This window comes from Nicotiana tabacum, chromosome 9 (assembly GCF_000715075.1).
Source record: "Nicotiana tabacum cultivar K326 chromosome 9, ASM71507v2, whole genome shotgun sequence".
NCBI classification, from domain to species: domain Eukaryota; kingdom Viridiplantae; phylum Streptophyta; class Magnoliopsida; order Solanales; family Solanaceae; genus Nicotiana; species Nicotiana tabacum.
The window spans coordinates 103,343,134-103,361,138 of record NC_134088.1 but is presented as its reverse complement, the minus strand read 5'-3'; the positions used below and the strand labels follow the sequence as shown (position 1 = coordinate 103,361,138).

At 34.0% G+C, this 18,005-nt stretch overlaps 1 protein-coding gene across 1 annotated transcript; it reads right to left on the bottom strand.

Annotated features, from left to right (window-relative positions):
• Nucleotides 1-2,809: 2,809 nt before the first annotated feature.
• LOC107785101 (nucleobase-ascorbate transporter 12) lies at nt 2,810-14,192 on the bottom strand. Its single transcript, XM_016606327.2, has 10 exons — nt 13,236-14,192; nt 12,437-12,534; nt 12,162-12,332; nt 11,440-11,540; nt 8,891-9,026; nt 8,626-8,676; nt 8,253-8,540; nt 7,026-7,260; nt 3,593-3,879; nt 2,810-3,514 (listed from the first exon to the last, which is right to left on the bottom strand). The coding sequence occupies exons 1-10, from the start codon at nt 13,774-13,776 to the stop codon at nt 3,293-3,295; spliced, it is 2,130 nt and encodes a 709-aa protein (XP_016461813.1). The 5' UTR covers nt 13,777-14,192; the 3' UTR covers nt 2,810-3,292.
• Nucleotides 14,193-18,005: the final 3,813 nt, after the last annotated feature.

Below are 18,005 nucleotides of genomic sequence, written 5' to 3'. Positions count from 1 at the left end.
CAAAAACGCAAGAATTCTAAAACAAAAGGAAACAAAACCAAAGGAAAAGAAATCGTAAGGCAAGAATCCCAAGTAGTGTAAATTCTAAAGAATTCTAAACCTAAAAGGAAGTACACGGCAGTTTTTGATTTTGGGAAGAAAAAAAAGAAATTAATGATTATAGTTACAAATATATCCACTATAAAATGTACTTACGAAGAGTTAAAAAGGCGAACGACATTTCGACAGGACCTTCGTGCTTTTAGTATAGTATAGATAAATATAAATTAATTTTATATTATTATGATTTAATTATTAGCTTAGCATGTGGAGTACTGTTTTTCAAGTTAATTGCTAATTTACATAGAATTGATGAGTTTTACTTATAAAGTACTTTATTCATTCCATTTTATGTGACGGAGTTTGTAATACGAGTGTTATGCTATTATAATTTTTTTATGAAGTTGAATATTAATTTTTTATTATTATTAAAATAAAAACTACATATTTAGAAACTACCTAAAAGTATTATAAATTACAATACTTCATAATTTAAAATATTTAAAAAAATTGAAAAAGTTTTGATCAGAGAAAAATTCTTATAATTAATTTTATTAAATAATTTTTTAATAGGTGTGTCAAAACCTTAAACTATATTTGTGGTAAGGTTTTGTGCACTAATAAACATTGAGATTAAGTTGTGCATCTTCGGGTACAACCACATGATCCCTAATCCAATTTAATTGTAGCTCGGGAGACTAAGAGCCTATTTGGTCAAGCTTATGGCCTATGGGAAGAAAAAAGTAGTACTTTTTTTTTTTCTTTCAAAAAGTACTTTTTTGTAAAAAAAAAATAAAAAAATAAAATAAATAAAAATAAAAAAATTACTTTTTGAAAAATTTGGACAAAATAAAAAAGTACCTTTGAGCAAAATCAGAAGAGCAGTTTTTCTGATTTTCAGGAGATGTTACAAATTCTAACTTCTTCCAAGAAGTAGAAGCAGAAGCAGAAGCAGAAAATTAATTTATTCAAAACAACCTTACATTAAATTTATATTTTTCAAATTACCCCTCATTAATTTAATATTTTTATTTTCTTTTTCTCTTTTTATCATACATTTCTTCTCTTTTTTATTCTATTGTATTTTTACTCTCTTTCTCTTATTTCTCTTTGGAATATTCCCTCTACTACAAATAGTTCTCTTCTTTTATATAGTGATTTATAAGAGTATATTTTTAATTTATATTGAGGGATATATTTTGATATATTTAAATTATCATGTAACCAATAAGTAATATTAGATGCCCCGATATTATCGTTTTGGAATAACTATATTTTATATTGATTAAAGATTTTATATTATATTTTTATTATAATAAATATTTAAATTTATTTATCCCTTTTAAATAATACTAATTGCAAACTGGTCCTTTTTCGTAATTTGATATTCAATGTACTTTTGGAGTGATTGGCCAAACACAATTTGCTTGTAAAAAGTACAGCTCAATGAATTAGTCAAACACAAACTGCTACTTTGCAAAATACTTTTTGAAAAAGCACTTTTGAATAAAACAACAACAACAACAACAACAACAACATACCCAGTATAATCCCACAAGTGGGGTTTGGGGAGGGTAGTGTGTACGCAGACCTTACCCCTACCTGGAGAGGTAGAGAGGTTGTTTCCGATAGACCCTCGGTATGTTGAATAAAAGTATTGTTAAAAATAAGCAGTTTTTGGCTCTAATAGAGTACAAAAAAAATTAAATAGTGGAGAATCCACGTTATTAGAAGCGACACCAAGATTTGAAGTTATGGGTATGAGATTTTAGTTCTTTTACGTAATTGGATGCTAAATTAACAAATTGTACATATTTAATTAATTTGTTAAGATTGGACCAAAGTTACTGAACTCGATCGAAACCTCTAACTTCAAAGGCTAGCTCTGCCCTGCACGTTATTATTGCTTAGATATTTAAACTACACATATATTTTTGCCTTCGTATAAATCTTGTTTCTCTTGCATTCCCTAATTGAACTGGGTGATTTATGTTAAAGAGACATGAAGTGATACGCTTGATTACTCTTGCATCAATATAAAACTGGGAAACATATTCATCGGTACATTGGCTTTTTAGGACTTAAAAAAAGGGCTGATGATTAAACACTATTTTGTAGAGGCTCTTATACCCAATATAATCCCACATTATGGGTTCTTGGAAGGGTAAAGTGTACGTTGACCTAACAAGATATAGAGAGGCTGTTTCCGAAAGACCTTGAGCTCAAAAAAATATTTCTCAGCGGGTTTGAACAGAAGAACAGTAATAAGGTCATGTCGAAAATACTAAAGATAAGAACATTAACAACAAAAGATAAAGTATTAATATAACCAAGCAAAGGGAGTAACAGATGCTAATGGACACCACGAATGAGAAAACATTAAAATAATAATACTAGTGTTGGTATGTAAAACAAAACAAAAAACAAACCAAAACAAATTTAGCAGATACAGAGTCCTAAACTCTACAGCCTACTAATCCTCAATCCTAATCTTCGGCCTCCATAACTTCCTATCTAGTGTCATGTCCTCGGTAAGTTAGAAACATGTCATGTCCCGTCTAAACACTTCTCACCAATACTTCTGTTCAGCTGACATTAGTGTAACCAAAAAAAAAAAAAAAAAACATCAATTACATGGGATGGGATACATAACTCCAAATTAACCCTCTTCCAAGCCCATATAGCAGACTTAACCAAGATAAATCTCTCAATTAGCAGAAATGTAATTAGAAGTTTAAAACCCAACGAACAATAGAGGAAAAAAAAACACACGAGTACCTCGCAGTGACAACTTAATAATATTTTTTAGTTCAGCTGACTAGTGTAACAAAAAGAATAATATTAATTTCGTGTGGTACATACATAGCTCCAAATGAATCCTCTTTCAAATTCAGATAGCTGAATTAACCAAGACAAATCTCTCAACTCGCAGAAATGTAACAAAGTGGGAGCAAAAAGAACAAAAAAGGGGAATTAGGTCCACCTGGACATTTCAACTAAGCTACATACAAGTTTATACAACATCATATTACAGAAGATGAACCCCAGTCCTCAAATGTACACAAGTATCTCCTCTCTATAAGACCTACTGTCGCATATACTCACATCATGTGGAGAAGCCATAATTACGTGTTGCGTCCCATGAATGTGAGATGCCATTTTTCGATGTCATACTGATTTTTCCCACGAGACGAGCTTGAAAAAAATGTTGCTAGCTAACACTCGAGCAATGAACCATACCATCACCACGGCCTTATAGTCCAACCCATTTCACCCATCTGAAGATTTTGCCAACTCTGAACGGCAACTCATAGTCTTTGGCTACAGCAGGCTCCCTTTTAGCTGTCTCGGGTTCAGACCAAACATACACCCCACGCTCCTGGCGACTGCCGGGTACAGTGTTGTCGAGGATCACAGCTACCAGGAATGCAATCACCATGTGCAGTGATAACAATGTATTCAAAACGTAGTTTAGCTGCAAAAGAAATATTTTTTGCGGGTCAGGACAGATTCACGAGAACTATAGTTTATATGATACGTTGAAGATGCATACCCCTCCAAACTTGGTGCGGATTGGACCGTGAGATGCCACGACATATGGTTGAAAATAACTCGGAACGGGCAAGTTGCTGTTCGGAGAGACGTCATACTGCTGGAAGTAGGCTGGTATAGAAAGAGATAGGAACAAAGACAAGCCAACTATGATAATGTTCCTTGAGCTTCCGGCTTCACTATAACGTAAATTTGACAAGCCCAGGGCAGTTAGCATTGCCCACATAAAGCATAATAGGGCTGCAACCATGACATCCGGTATTGACGCAATAAAGCCTCCAACTTTACCTGTTTGCATGTCAGAAGAAAGGGGCATGGTTACTATTACGTCCCTTATACCAGAGTATGTCAAAGTAAAAAAATTGCATCAATCACACCAGTACATGACTACTCAAGGTTAAAAGTGAAATACATAGGATATCCGCAATTCCGATCTGCAATCTTTAAGACAAATAGCCCTATGATTGAATCTAATCATTTGTTGTTCTTTATACATGTCACAGTAAATAGCTTTTCAAGATTACTATATTACTAATGAAACCTAAAGGGTAGTCCAACCCTTACTGACAAAGCTGCTGACCAAACACTTGACAAAAAGGATTTTTTTAAGGGAAAAGGGCCAAATGTACTTTCGAAAAATATTTAAATATACCCTTCGTTATACTATGAGTCCAAATATATCTCTGCCGCTATACTTTGGGTTCAAATATACCCCTCAATTAAACGGAGGGACACGCATCATCGGCATGTTGGCCAATTCTAAATATCTCCTAATTAATTAAAAAGATCCATTACCCATACCCGAAAAGCAATTTTCTAAAGCAATTTTTTTTGTAAAAACTTGAAAAATATGAATTTTTTTTTTACTAAAAACTGAAAAAAACGAAAATAATTTTTTTTCCAATTATTACAAAAAATTGCTTTAAAAAAAACTGAAAAATATTTTCTAAAGCAATGTTTTTGTAAAAACTGAAAAGCAATTTTCTAAAGCGTGTAAAAACTGGAAAAAACTTAAATGTTTTTTACTAAAAACTGAAAAAAACGAAAATATTCTTTTTTTTCAGTTTCTACAAAACATTGCTTTAGAAAATTGCTTTTCAGTTTTTCTTTTTCCGTTTTTACAAAAACAATTGCTTTAGAAAATCTTTTTCAGTTTTTTTAAAGCATTTTTTTTGTAAAAACTGGGAAAAAAAATATTTTCATTTTTTTTGTTTTTAGTAAAAATAAATTCAGTTTTTTTTCAGTTTTTACAAAAACATTGCTTTAGAAAATTGCTTTTCAGTTTTCTTTTTCAGATTTTACAAAAACATTGCTGTAGAAAATATTTTTAAGTTTTTTAAAGCAATGTTTTTGTAAAAATTGGAAAAAAAAATATTTTCGTTTTTTTCAGTTTTTAGTTAAAAAAAATTCAGTTTTTTCCAGTTTTTACAAAAAAAAATTGCTTTAGAAAATTGCTTTTCAGGTATGGGTAATGGGTCTTTTTAATTAATTAGGAGATATTTAGAATTGGCCAACAGGACGATGACACGTGTCCCTCCGTTTATATGAGGGGTATATTTGAACCCAAAGTATAGCGGCAGGGGTATATTTGGACTCATAGTATAACGAAGGATATATTTAAACATTTTTCGAAAGTACAAGGATATATTTGGCCCTTTTCCCTTTTTTTAAAGGAGAGGATATTCTTTCTTTTGAATCTTCCTTTTTGAAAACAAGAAATCCCCTGTGGGTTAGTTGGCCCAGCCCCTGTTGGTGCAAAGGTACGAGAATCAGGGGAATATAAATCCGCCACTCTACCCACCCACCCCACTTAAACACCAAGCGTAGTCTTCGACAGGCTTTGATGTTCGCCTACACACATATCCTGGCTATGTACTTCCTTTACCATTAAACCAAGCCCTAGGCCTTTTAGATAGATAGCCGAGAAATCCTTGAGAGTTAGCTAGCCCAACCCTAGTTGGCGTGCAAGTTCAAAGCTCAGAAGAGTATGGGTCTTCCCCTAATTTTCTTTTGAATCTTCCTTATTACTGTTAAACATAATTCCCTCACAATTCTGTAAGATGTGGGGGTTTCTTGAGGGGACGGAGGGTACCCTCAGCAACTCTCAGGACAATGAATCATGATAGAAGACTTCAACTTGTTTTCCTTAGTTGACATAATCAGGTTGATCTAGATAATCAAGAAGAAAATGAAAAGTATTCGTAGCAATTCTAGTCCTCTCCGACCATTTAAGAATCTAACTGGAAATACAAAGTCCCTTCCAGTCCATCATAAATTCATAATGCTCATTTGAAAAAAAAAATACCTCTTCAAAAGTGAAATGGTTAGTTTTTCAAAGTTTCTAAAAAATGGCGGAAGCCCCCTCCCTCCCCCTAACTCATTTCTTCATCCTATTCCTTTTCCATAATGACAAACAAACAGGGATCGAAAATAATGAAGCCTCTTTTCCCATTTTTGCTTTCAAAACTATTTTTCCTCGTATCTTTTTCCCAATTTTCTGTCACATATTCCAGTTGAGAAAGTTCCTTCGGTCCAAGTGTGGTGTTCTCAGAGGGAGAAGTGAACATAGCACCAGTTGATTCTTATCTTTAGGCTTTGTCAGTTTGGAAGGACAAACTAATTTGATACGCTTTAGTCCATAACCTATAGCACCAGTCCGTTCTTATCTTTAGTGAGAACAAACTAATAGTGTTGCTATTTCCAAGTACTCAGGAATATATATCAAGTAACAAGTAGGACTTACTCTGGAAAATTCATCACCTTTTAATAGTGTTATACTCATTCAGACATGACGTACGAGAGGGGACTAGATGTATGATATGCAAAAAGTAAGATCGAAATTTTTTTTCCCAAATCGGGACAATTCATGAAGCATATCTTAAAGCATCGAGTACTCATGTCCCATTTTCTCTTCATTATATGGTCCAAGAGAATCAACTCATTACCAAATTAATAAACCAGTTGCTAACTGGCTATCTTGGTGATGAATTTTCTAATATGAAAATTGATATCTTATCCAACAAAAAACAATATTATTGCATTCAAGAAGCCAATATAAAATAAACTTTTTAAAAAAGGAATAAGAAATAGAAAAAATAAGTGAATCTAATAAGAATACTTGTGGGCTGTGGCCAGGAGGGAAAAGAAAACAAAGCTTTATAAAAACTGAGGATATACAGACAAGATAATTTATCCTCATACTCACACCACTCACAAAGTAGAACATAGAGACTGTGGAATCATAAAGGTTTACTGAAGGCCTTTTTTCCTTCAACTAAGCACAAAATCAGTATTAGAAATTGTACTTTCATGCATGAAACAAAATTTTGCTCTTGGGAGTTGCGCAAATGCTAAGAGTTACGGGAAAGGCACTTAAGATGCCTATCTGTGAGGGATATTTATGCAAATTTTATAAATTATCTTAAGAAGCATACCTATAAGGGACAGGACAATTAAAACACATGCCCCCAACTCGATCGCTCTGCGGCTTCCCATTTTGGTAACAGCAATCGTGTGCACATTTTCAGTTAAAGTTGCAGATCCAGTTCCGGTGCCCCATAGACCAGCCAAGAGGCTACAAAGACCTTCAAGACCAATTCCTCGACTTAAAACACCAGGTGTTGGAGGTCTGGATGCAACCAACAATGATGATGCATGATATGACCCAACCTAAAAGTTGACAAGACGTTAGAAACCAAATGATAGTTCAACACCATAACATAAGAAGAAAAATGCATTCTGCATACCGTCCAATATTTGAGAAGAGAAATATTAAACCAAGCGGTGTGGTAAAAGTGTTTTCTAAAAAGGATGCCTGGTATAATTTATCTTAAGGGGTTTTCATGTAAAACTTTGCAAATGAAGTGCAACTTCCATTTCGTGCAGGTTCCACAAGTCAATGCTAGAATGTCCAGAAAGAATGTCCATGTGATTAACATCCGTTTATCTTCAGAGCAGACCAAACTAGTAACCGCCAAAACACAACCTGTGACATATACTGGACCCAAAATTACTCTTAACATGTTACCCGAACATCATTCTAAGTTAAGCTGAATGCAGACTCTACCATTTAGAAATTTCACTAGAACAAAGTTTGAAAGAGAAAGATAACTATAAAATAACCTGAGCCTTGCTGAAGTCCTTTTAGAATAGAGGATAAAGTGCATTGAAATAACAATGACAGTTACTTCATAGACAAGAGGAACTTAGTTTTAAGAATCAACCTTACAAAACGTTTTTTCCCAACTAAAACCAAGCATAGCTAAGGGTGCTTTATTTTTTCAGTTCGTGAAAAGGTCACTGGCTGAGGCAAGGGAGAATATCCCACAAGGCTGCATTAAGACAAGACACGCGGATTTCCTACAAGTCTGCATTGATAGTTGGATAGTTGTGTGGCTTCAGCTTCAGTAAAGGTCTTACTTTTCAAATGACCTTTCTGAAGAGTGGAATGCCTGGTTGACCAATATATTTTCCTCAAGTTGGCTCAAGGGACAGTGACTCAGATGAGTTGAGATTCCACCATGTAACAGTCTATATAATGCTAGACAGCTCTTAATATTTAGCATCAGCTCGCAAGATGATACTACAGAAAAGTGCATTATTTTAGGAGTAATTTATTACAAAGATAAGAAAAATTAAAATTCAACCGGGAAACAACTCACCGAATCCACAGACGAGATTATTGACACCACACACATTACAAGAGCCATTTTCCAGTGGAAGACAGGCGTACCCCATTGCAATGGATAAGGGAATCTAAACCATGGAGCTGATCTTAATGCGTGAGAAGTATCAACACGACAGTGCTTCATCCTAGAGATATTCTTTCTGCAGTGGTCGGATATTATATTTGATACTGGTATATTCACATCACAGCCTTTGTAGCTATATGCTCCCACTGAAGTAAGGAGGAAAGCGACAAGCCATGTTATTGCTAGACCCAATGGAACCTGCACATGAACATGAATGCACAGGTCAGAGGACAGTGAGCTAACAGAAAAAGAATAGAAGATAAAAATTAATCCACGGATTTACCGCGTAGATGAGAAACACACGATGACCAAGAACAGATATCTTACGAAGGTACTGCACCACAAGAAAAGATTTTCATAGAAGAAGTTAGACATCATATACTTGCAAAAAAATGTTAACATGATATAGCCAGGCAGAAAAATAAAGGAAAATTATGTGAACAGAGTGAACAAATACAAGAAAGTGGCAGATAAGCTCAAAATCAGACATTTCGGTTGTCTTACATGATATGGGAAAAAATATAAACAAGAACTTGTGGGAAACTTACAAGAGAGAATATAACAACCAGCAATATCTGCACTGCACCAATTTCAAGACATGTACCAACTTGTGGGAAACCATAACTGTAGAAGGAAAGTCCAACAGCTGCAACGGTAGGAGCCACAACCACAGGATTGATCAACCTGGACCAGAAAAGGGCAAAAGAATGTTTGGATTTGGATGTGCACACCATGCAACAATAAGAACATTGACCAAAGAATAGAAGCAGGATGCTTACAGTTAAAAATAAAATAGCCACTACAGAACAAATTTTAGACCTATACATAAAAATTCCAAAGAAAAACTGTAATGACAAAGGGAGGAGCAAAAGAAACAGAAGACTACATGTGGAAGTAAAATTTTCTTCCAGACATTTAAAGAACAGAATTTTTTTTATTGTTATTATCAATCTCACACACACACACACAAAATATATATATATATATATATATATATATATATATATATATATATATATATATATATATATATGAATTGATGATATAGAAAGTGATAACTCTCTAAGGCTGTCAAAATAGATCTAATTAGCCAACTATATTTGCTTCAATTTCCCTACAAAAGCTTATGTATCCATTGTGTTTAACAAAAAGATTTGAATAAATCAAGAGTGTGGATCTAGTGAGATTACTTATATCGTCTTTTCTCCGTTTTCACGAGAAGATGCAACCGTTCAAGTAGCACACATCGAGGAAAATGAGAGAAGGTCGCTTGACATGGTTCGGTCATGTTTTGCGTCGACCTCCAGATGCACCGGTTTGTAGGTGTCCATGGTGAACGAAGGTGTTAAAAGAGGACAAGGTAGAGATAAAATCACATGAAAGGAAGTTGTCTTGAAGGACCTACAAATTCTGGTGACCCATGCAGACTTGTCTTTCACTTAGCAAAAGATAGGGCACAATGGAAGAAGATCTATATAGGCAATTTGAGAATACGTTTCGAACTTTAGCACTTTTACTATAGGTCTCATGCGTTCTACAAGTGGTTTAATCTTTCAGAGATTTATACGTTTAGAAAATATACAAAATTTCTAATACGTTTTATTTGAATTTGCATAATATTGGCATGAAATGATTTAAATGGAGTAACGTGGTCACTGAGGATTCATATAGTTGGCCTAACTTGTTTGGGACTGAGGCGATTGTTATTGTATCATCTTTTTCTCCTCCTACTACTGTTCTGATGTCTTTAGTCTCATTTTCTTATGTACCGAATCACAAACTTCTACACTCATTGTTACACCCCTTTTTTTACCCCCAAAAGATATATAGGTTATGGATTGTGGGTAAAAGAGTTTTTCCATTTAAAGTGACATTTTTGAAGTAGGAATTATTTTATTATTCAGAGTCGCCACTTGTAATTTGATTTTTGGGTGTTCCAAGTCACCTTTTATTTGAATCCCTATTCAAAGGAAGATTTAACTCTTTTATTATTGGTCTGCGAAAACAAAGATTTGACTCTTTTATTCTATTGCTCACACTCATAGATGCTCAACTTGCTAAACTCAAAAGTCAAACTATGTCATAGTAAAACAGGAGGGAGGCAGAACTTAATATGGTCCCCAAATCCTCCAGATGCCATTTCTGTCAATTAAGCTTCTTCCTTATCCGGTAAAAAGAAATATGCAGCAGTTCATCGGGGCATAGAATCATTACTATTTTAACAGAACCTTTAACTTTTTGAAACTTGGACTACTTAATCTTTTCGTATGATAGTTGAACCACATAATTAATCATGGCACAGAATTTCTAGAAGCTTTATTAATGATATCACACCATCAATAAGTACAAAATTGAGAATCAACTAAAAAATATGATACTGACAGTTCCATTAGCATGTCCAATTCAATTCAACCACTTTGCACCAAAGACTGTTATGGTACTTGAGCTTTTAATATTTTGAACATTTCTGTAACCGGAAAAATGTCTTCCGTATCTTTTCTACCTTCTTAGCCATTATATGTGTACCATGGTTATGGAGGGGCCCATTTTATTTTGACAGGTCCTGTATCATTCTTGTTTAGTCCTGAATCCTACATACAGACACTGTAAAAAAGACAGCAGCTTGAAAAACAACTAAACAAGAATGACATTGTTGTGATGTTACTTGGTTTCAAAACTGAAGGAGGATTAGCTCCTGTCAAACTAAAATGGGCTCCTCCATGACCATGGTACACATATAATGGCTAAGAAGGTAGAAAAGAAACGGGGGGAGGTGAAGGAATTACCTCCGCAGGAAATAGGCGGCTAGCCAATCTTAAACACTAGACCCGCTAAAGATGTTAAAAGAAGATAATCACTCAGTTAACACCCAAAGGATCACTCTCGATTGTAGTTAAAACTAAAGCTACATTTCCCCTAACATCATATACCATCATAAGACAGTCGAGAAGTTGCTATTTTCTTTTACTACTCAGTTTTATTAGAATCCACATGAGGCTCCAGATATCAGCTGCATAACTAAGAAAGCATGAATCGGCAGCATAGCATGAGAACAGAGAAGAAAAAGTAAAAAAAATGTCGGTCAAGAATTTCTTACCTCAAAAATACTGACATCAGCCCACTGTATCCAAGCATTGCCTGAAAAGCTGAAGAAATTATTATAGCTCCCTGCAACTCCTTCATGATATGCTTGAAATTCTGCAGGTTGGAAACCTTCTTATTACAATGTTTTGACATAAATAACTACTTACAAGACAAAGTGAACGATCAATAATTAGTGCTATAGTTAAATTCAGTGATGGGACAAGAATCAATGCAAACGACCAAGGCAAGTTTAGCAAAGACTGAAAACAAGAGAGATATGAAAAGCAAAAAATAAAAGTGAGAGAAATCAAACTCTGTCTCACAAGATGCTTTGCAAGTTAACAATAATTCATTGTCTTCTTGAAGAAAAATAGAGTACTCATGTAAAATCCCTCTAAAAAGATTTTCCCTTTTTTTTAAAAAACTATTGTAAGAGCCACATCCAAAGAAATAAAGACTGCTTGACTTATGAGGTACTTGAAGCCACACAGGTTATTGTATGACAATTCATTACAGACAGAAAAGGTAAGCTGCAAAAGGTCAATAAAGTGCAGCAATTAGTAAGTACAGTACTGAACCATAAATTCAACATTTAAAGCAGCTACTTCATTTTAGGTGGAAGAGGAATGTTTTCACTACTCAACAAGATTCTGTGGGATGCCAGAACCACATATACACATGGACCCTTGTAAAATACTACTCAATAACGTAGCAAAAAGGAGAGTTGAAACATACATTTCCATTCAATCCTAAGAACTCTGGGGAGTGAATTATTGCAAGTGCTGGAGCAAGATATACAAACGAAGGGCCCTGTATTAGAGGCAATCTCGAGCCAAATGACGTGTGCAACAGCGTCGTTACTCCTGACATAAAGAGCACTGTGGAGACGACATTTGATGTATCCTCCTACAAGTACTAACTTTTATCAGTTCACATCAGTTAAATAAACACAGAATTAAACAAAACTAATACTGTATTAAACGAAATAAGAACAAAAATAAAGTACTCACATGGTCACCACCCATTGCTGGAACTATCACAAGCGGAATTAGTATCAAGGATCCCAACATTGAAAGATAATGTTGAAATCCATAGAGTCCGATAGGAACTGCAACATATGAACACACATCAATAATCTCACAGTTAGACTAAAAGATTAAATCTTTTCACACAAACAGGTGTATCTCATCTCATATTCGACCTAATCATATTTAACAATATCCAGTACTGCAGTTACATGCTCATTGCTCAAAGCAGAAAAAATATCAAAAACACAAACAAATAGAAACTCATTATCCTATCAACAAGCAATTCAGTGAAAAATGACACATAGCTTTTCAATTAGCTAAATGATTAAAACTTTGTACATGAACAGGTGTAACTCATCTCAAGTTCAACCTAATCACATTTAGCAAGATCCAATACTGCAGTAACGTGCTCAAAACATAAAAAATACCAAAACACAAACACATAGCAACTCATTATCCTATTAACACGCAATTCAGTGAAACATGTGTAGCTTTATCTGGATAAACTAACATACAACAGCTACTACTACTACTTCTCAATCCCAAACAAGTGGGGTCGGCTATATCAATGTCCATGTAACTAACATATTCAACAAAAAATACGGTGAAATTAGTTGGGGTCGACTATATATGAATCCTCAATGCCCATGTAACTAACATATTCAAATAATAATTCAGTTGCAATGTAGGCTGCTGCGAGGTGTACTAATCGAGGTGAGCGCAAGTTGGCCGGACACAACGGCACATATCCAAATAAAGATAATGAAGCATAAGGTCTCACCAAGACCAGGAGTATCTCTAAGCTCATACTTCATATGAGAATGCCTAGACATAAAACCATCATCATCATCAACTGTTTGTGGCAACATATCAACAGCCTCATCATTCCTCGAAGCTCTTCGAGCCATCTGCTGAACCGTAGTAGCTGCAGCAGCTGGCTCAGCAGTAGCAGTGGTAGTACCAGCTGCTTGTCCATTAGTACTCTTATTCACCCCACCCCCACCACCATCAGAGTCTCTCCTTTTCCTCACAGACTTATCTTTTTCACTTGTGGGTTCCCCATTAGCTTTATCCTGTCTAGGAGGCCTAGCTCGACCCGCTTCAAGATCCAAATTCGGGTCGGACTCTCTCCTTCGGGTCGGCTGAGAAGACTGTGGTTGTTGTAAGCCAATTTGCCCAGAATCACTAGCATTAGTCTCACCAGAGAATTTGGGGCGAAACCCAGTCTTTTTAGCCCAAGAAGAAGGTGGCATTGCAGCAGATTCCGGTGCGGGTGGCCATGGACCGGGTCGTGGTTTCTTATTCGGGTCAGAGCTAGCCATTTTTTAGCCCTATGAATGCATAGCTTTTTAAACAACAAAACTAAACAAGGAGGAGTTTTTAGCGAAATGGGTTGTCTAAAACGTGAGTTGGATCTGATTTTGGTTAGGGTTTTTTAAGTGGGTCAGTTTGATAATTTCAAGAACAGCTAGTAAAAAAACACGTAAAACAATGAACTTTTTTTTCTGGGGAGTATGAAATGGTAAGTAGTTCACACAGTATGGGTGTTAGTGTGTGAGAGAGAAGGGGAAGTAGAGAAATGTGAGAGTGAGGATTGTAGTTCGCTGGAGCTAAGCTAGTAGAGAGAGAGGGAAGAAAGAGTGAGAGCGAGAGTGACAGAAGACGACAATAGAGAGAGAAGCAAAAGAGGGGGGAGAATTAGAGAGACAACTAATAAGTGATAAAACGACGGCGTGTGGTTTGGTGGAGGGGGAACCGCGTTTCTTTTTGTTCTCACGAAATATGATGTCACCCCTTATCCCTTTCTTTTAACCATTGTTTTAAAGATTTAAATTATATAGGTATAGAACTATAATGAATATGCAAAGAATTTTGCTGTTACTTGTGTAATACTTTTTTTTTGGTTTCCAAACCGAGACCTCTAATTAAGGAGAGATCAGTCTCATTCGCTGAACCACATTCTTTGATAGTTGTATAATTATATATGAGAGATTTGATTTTATACTCCATTTTAAATGTCATTTTAATTATATAATTTGCCGATGTATTTTGATATCCTTCAACTTTGGTAGAATCGCTTAGCCTCGTTCATTTTCGGCACAAGATCGCTCGATCAATGAGTTATTATGCACTCTTTCAATTGTGGTTGCTTCTAGGCAAATTTTTTTGACTGTCTCTGTACCCCTACCTCCTTTATCACTAAGCGGTCATTTAGGGGTTTTAACTGGTGATCCGGTTTCTTTCCCTCTCGACGATGACGCTTATCCCATAGTTAAAAAATATAATATTATTTAGTACTCCTACATACTAGTGATAAATAACCTTAAATAATTTGCTAAAATTCTTAAAGAAAATTTAGCTAGCGTTTGGCCATAGATTTCCAAATTTGTTTTGAAAAATCTGATTTGGGTGAAGTTTGTTTTGGAGATGAAAATGTGTTTGGACATCAGTTTTCAAAACATATTTCACTTTCTTTTTTTGAAAAAATATGAAACATGACTTATACCCACAAGTTCTAAAAACTATCACAAATACCCAACAGTATCTTCATCAATGACATTCATTATCATTATCACAAACCATAGTTCTGAACATAAATAAATGGCCAAATACATATACAGCCCACTCAATTTGATCCTATTTTTTATTTTGGTACTTTATCTCAACCTTGTTCCATTTTGGCCCTCCAATTCTATTTCTTATATTTCAGTTTTAACAGACAAGCTGAAACCAGTGCAAAAAAATATAGCGCGTGTGTATACACAAATCTGAGGTGTAATAAATATCCAATTAAATATTGTCCATCCTTGTCAAACGAGTCAATACTAAAATATCCGACCTAGATTTCTTGGTGTCCATGATACTTTCAGTTCAACTTGAAATCCACAAGAACAAATATCCATTCCATTATGAAAAAATAATTTTCTTTAAGACATAAATTCACTTCAAACTTTAGGCCTATACGAAATAAAGGATTAAAAAAACAGGTGGCAACATTTAATTGGATATTTATTACACCTCAGATTTGTGTATACACACGTGCTATATTTTTTTGCACTGGTTTTCAGATTTTGTGTTAAAATAAAATATAAGAAATAGAGTTGAAGGGCCAAAATGGAACAAGGGTGAGATAGAGTGCCAAAATAAAAAATGGAGTCAAGTTGAATGGGTTGTACATGTATTTGGCCTAAATAAATTTGGTACAAAATTATTATTCTTATAATGAACTACATAATATATTATCAGATGACCGAGAAGACGAAGCAGCGTTGTTGCAAAATAATAAATGGTAGGCTCTTTTATAAAATACAAAAGTTGGGGCAATTTTTAAAAAGTGTAATACTAAGCTAGAGTTTGGCCATAAATTCCCAAATTTATTTTGAAAAAATCTGATTTTGGTGAAGTTTGGTTTGAAGATGAAAATGTGTTTGGACATGATTTTTCAAAACATATTTCACTTTTTATTTGAAAAAACATGAAACATGACTTATACCCCACAAGTTCTAAAAACTATCACAAACACCCAATAGTACCATTATCACAAACCATAGTCTTGAACATAAATAAGTTTGGTACAAAATTATCATTTTTATAATGAACTATATAAATCATTAATTACAATGAAATCCCATTAGAGAATTACGACTCCTAAAAAGAAAAAGTTAACTGATATGAGTATTCAGAAAGTCATTTAGCCTACAAATCAGAAGCAAAAGTAAGATGCACAAAGGATTGAGCTGATAAGGGAGCATATTCATCAAATATTTAGTTGGTCGTAATAAATGTGGGCTCTTTGACAAACTATAAAAGTTTAGGGTAATATTTAAAAATTTTAAAAAAATATAACGGACATGTTTTGGCCCAAAATCAGCAATTGAGGTGATTTTGGAATTTTGGATTTGGGATTTTACTTAAAATGTGGGCAAAATCTATGGCCAAACATGTGTTTGCCAAATAAATCCCAAATTTATTTTGGCAAAACTCATGGCCAAACGGGTCCAAATATTTTGGACCATTTGGGATTTGGATTTTGGGTTTTGAAAATTTGTCAAAATAGAAATAAAATTTATGAACAAACATGTATTTGTCAAAAAAAAAATTAGAAAATTTTTTGATAAAATCTATGACCAAAACGGTCCTTATTTACCAATAACAATGAGTTATCCAAACAACTAAGTCAATGGAGCCATTTCAGGGATTGTATATGAACAATCTTACATCTGCAATGCTTTTTCTTTTTTGCTTTACTGAAAGAAATATTTTTTATTTGAATTATTTATTGGAACTAACCGGATTGGCGCTAGTCTCCTTTAATCAAGGCAATTGGACAATTACAATCTACCTTCTTAACCTAAAGCAGCTGTATATATATATACTGGAATATATCTTGGAAACTATTTAATACCAACATTTAATGGTTCACGTGTTCTCATAATTATTATTATAGTAATTAAAAGAAGAACTAATTAACTTGCTTTCCATTTTTCGGTGATTTATTAGTAATAATAGCTAAGCCATTTATAGTCGAAGATACACTGGATCATATTAAATGAAGGCACGGGTCTTGCAAAAGTAAACCAAATCAATAAAATGATAAAAACAAAAATTGCAAACTAAAATTAGGGGGAAAAGAAATAAATAGTATCTCTATCCTTAAATGATTGTCACGTTTTCCTTGTTGAGAGTAACTGAGATAATTTTGAAATTATTCTTTCTTCAAGGTTAAATGAGAATAATTTATGTAAATGTATTTTCATGCAGTTTTGCATATATAAACTTTAATTTCAAAATTATTTCTATATGGTGTAACGTTAAAGTTAATTAAAAAGCAAACATATTTGTAAACTAAAAGAATACTACACCTAACGTCTCTTTGAAAGGCCCATAGGATTATGTAGAGTTCCAAAAAAAAATAGTTAAACTACATTTTCAGATTAGCTAATTCAAAAGTAAGATCGAAGAAATATCATATTGAAAATGATGTCTGACTCTGACATATCAATTCCTATAAACTTACATGGCGTCAATAACCAATTCATAAAGTATTCTTATTATTTTTGTTTAAATTTACCTTTGAGAAAAGCAATGAAGCAGTAGCATTAACAAGAGACTTTCATTGTTAGACACAAAATACTATTCCCTCTCTCTCAATTTTTTTTCTTCGATTTTTTCATATGCCTTTTAGATATTTTGAATTGTTAATTATTGCGACACTTAATATCTTTTACGTAGTTTTCAAATATATAAATTTTATTTTAAAAAATTTAAAGATTCTATGTCTAAATCACGATCAAAACTAAGAAGTTTAACTCTCAAAATTGTTTAACTCTCAAAATTTGAGTTTCACCACATAAACGGAAAAATAGAGAGTAATTATTGAGAGCCGAACATCATTACATTAAGTGGTATTTGAAGGTCAAATTGATTAGGGATTGTTAAGAAAAGAAGAATATTCAACTTCTCAAGACCACCAACCTTGTAAATTATGGGTGGTATTACACCACGTACTATCTGGCTTTGGCTATGGTTTACTTCCTTTCCAAATACTTAA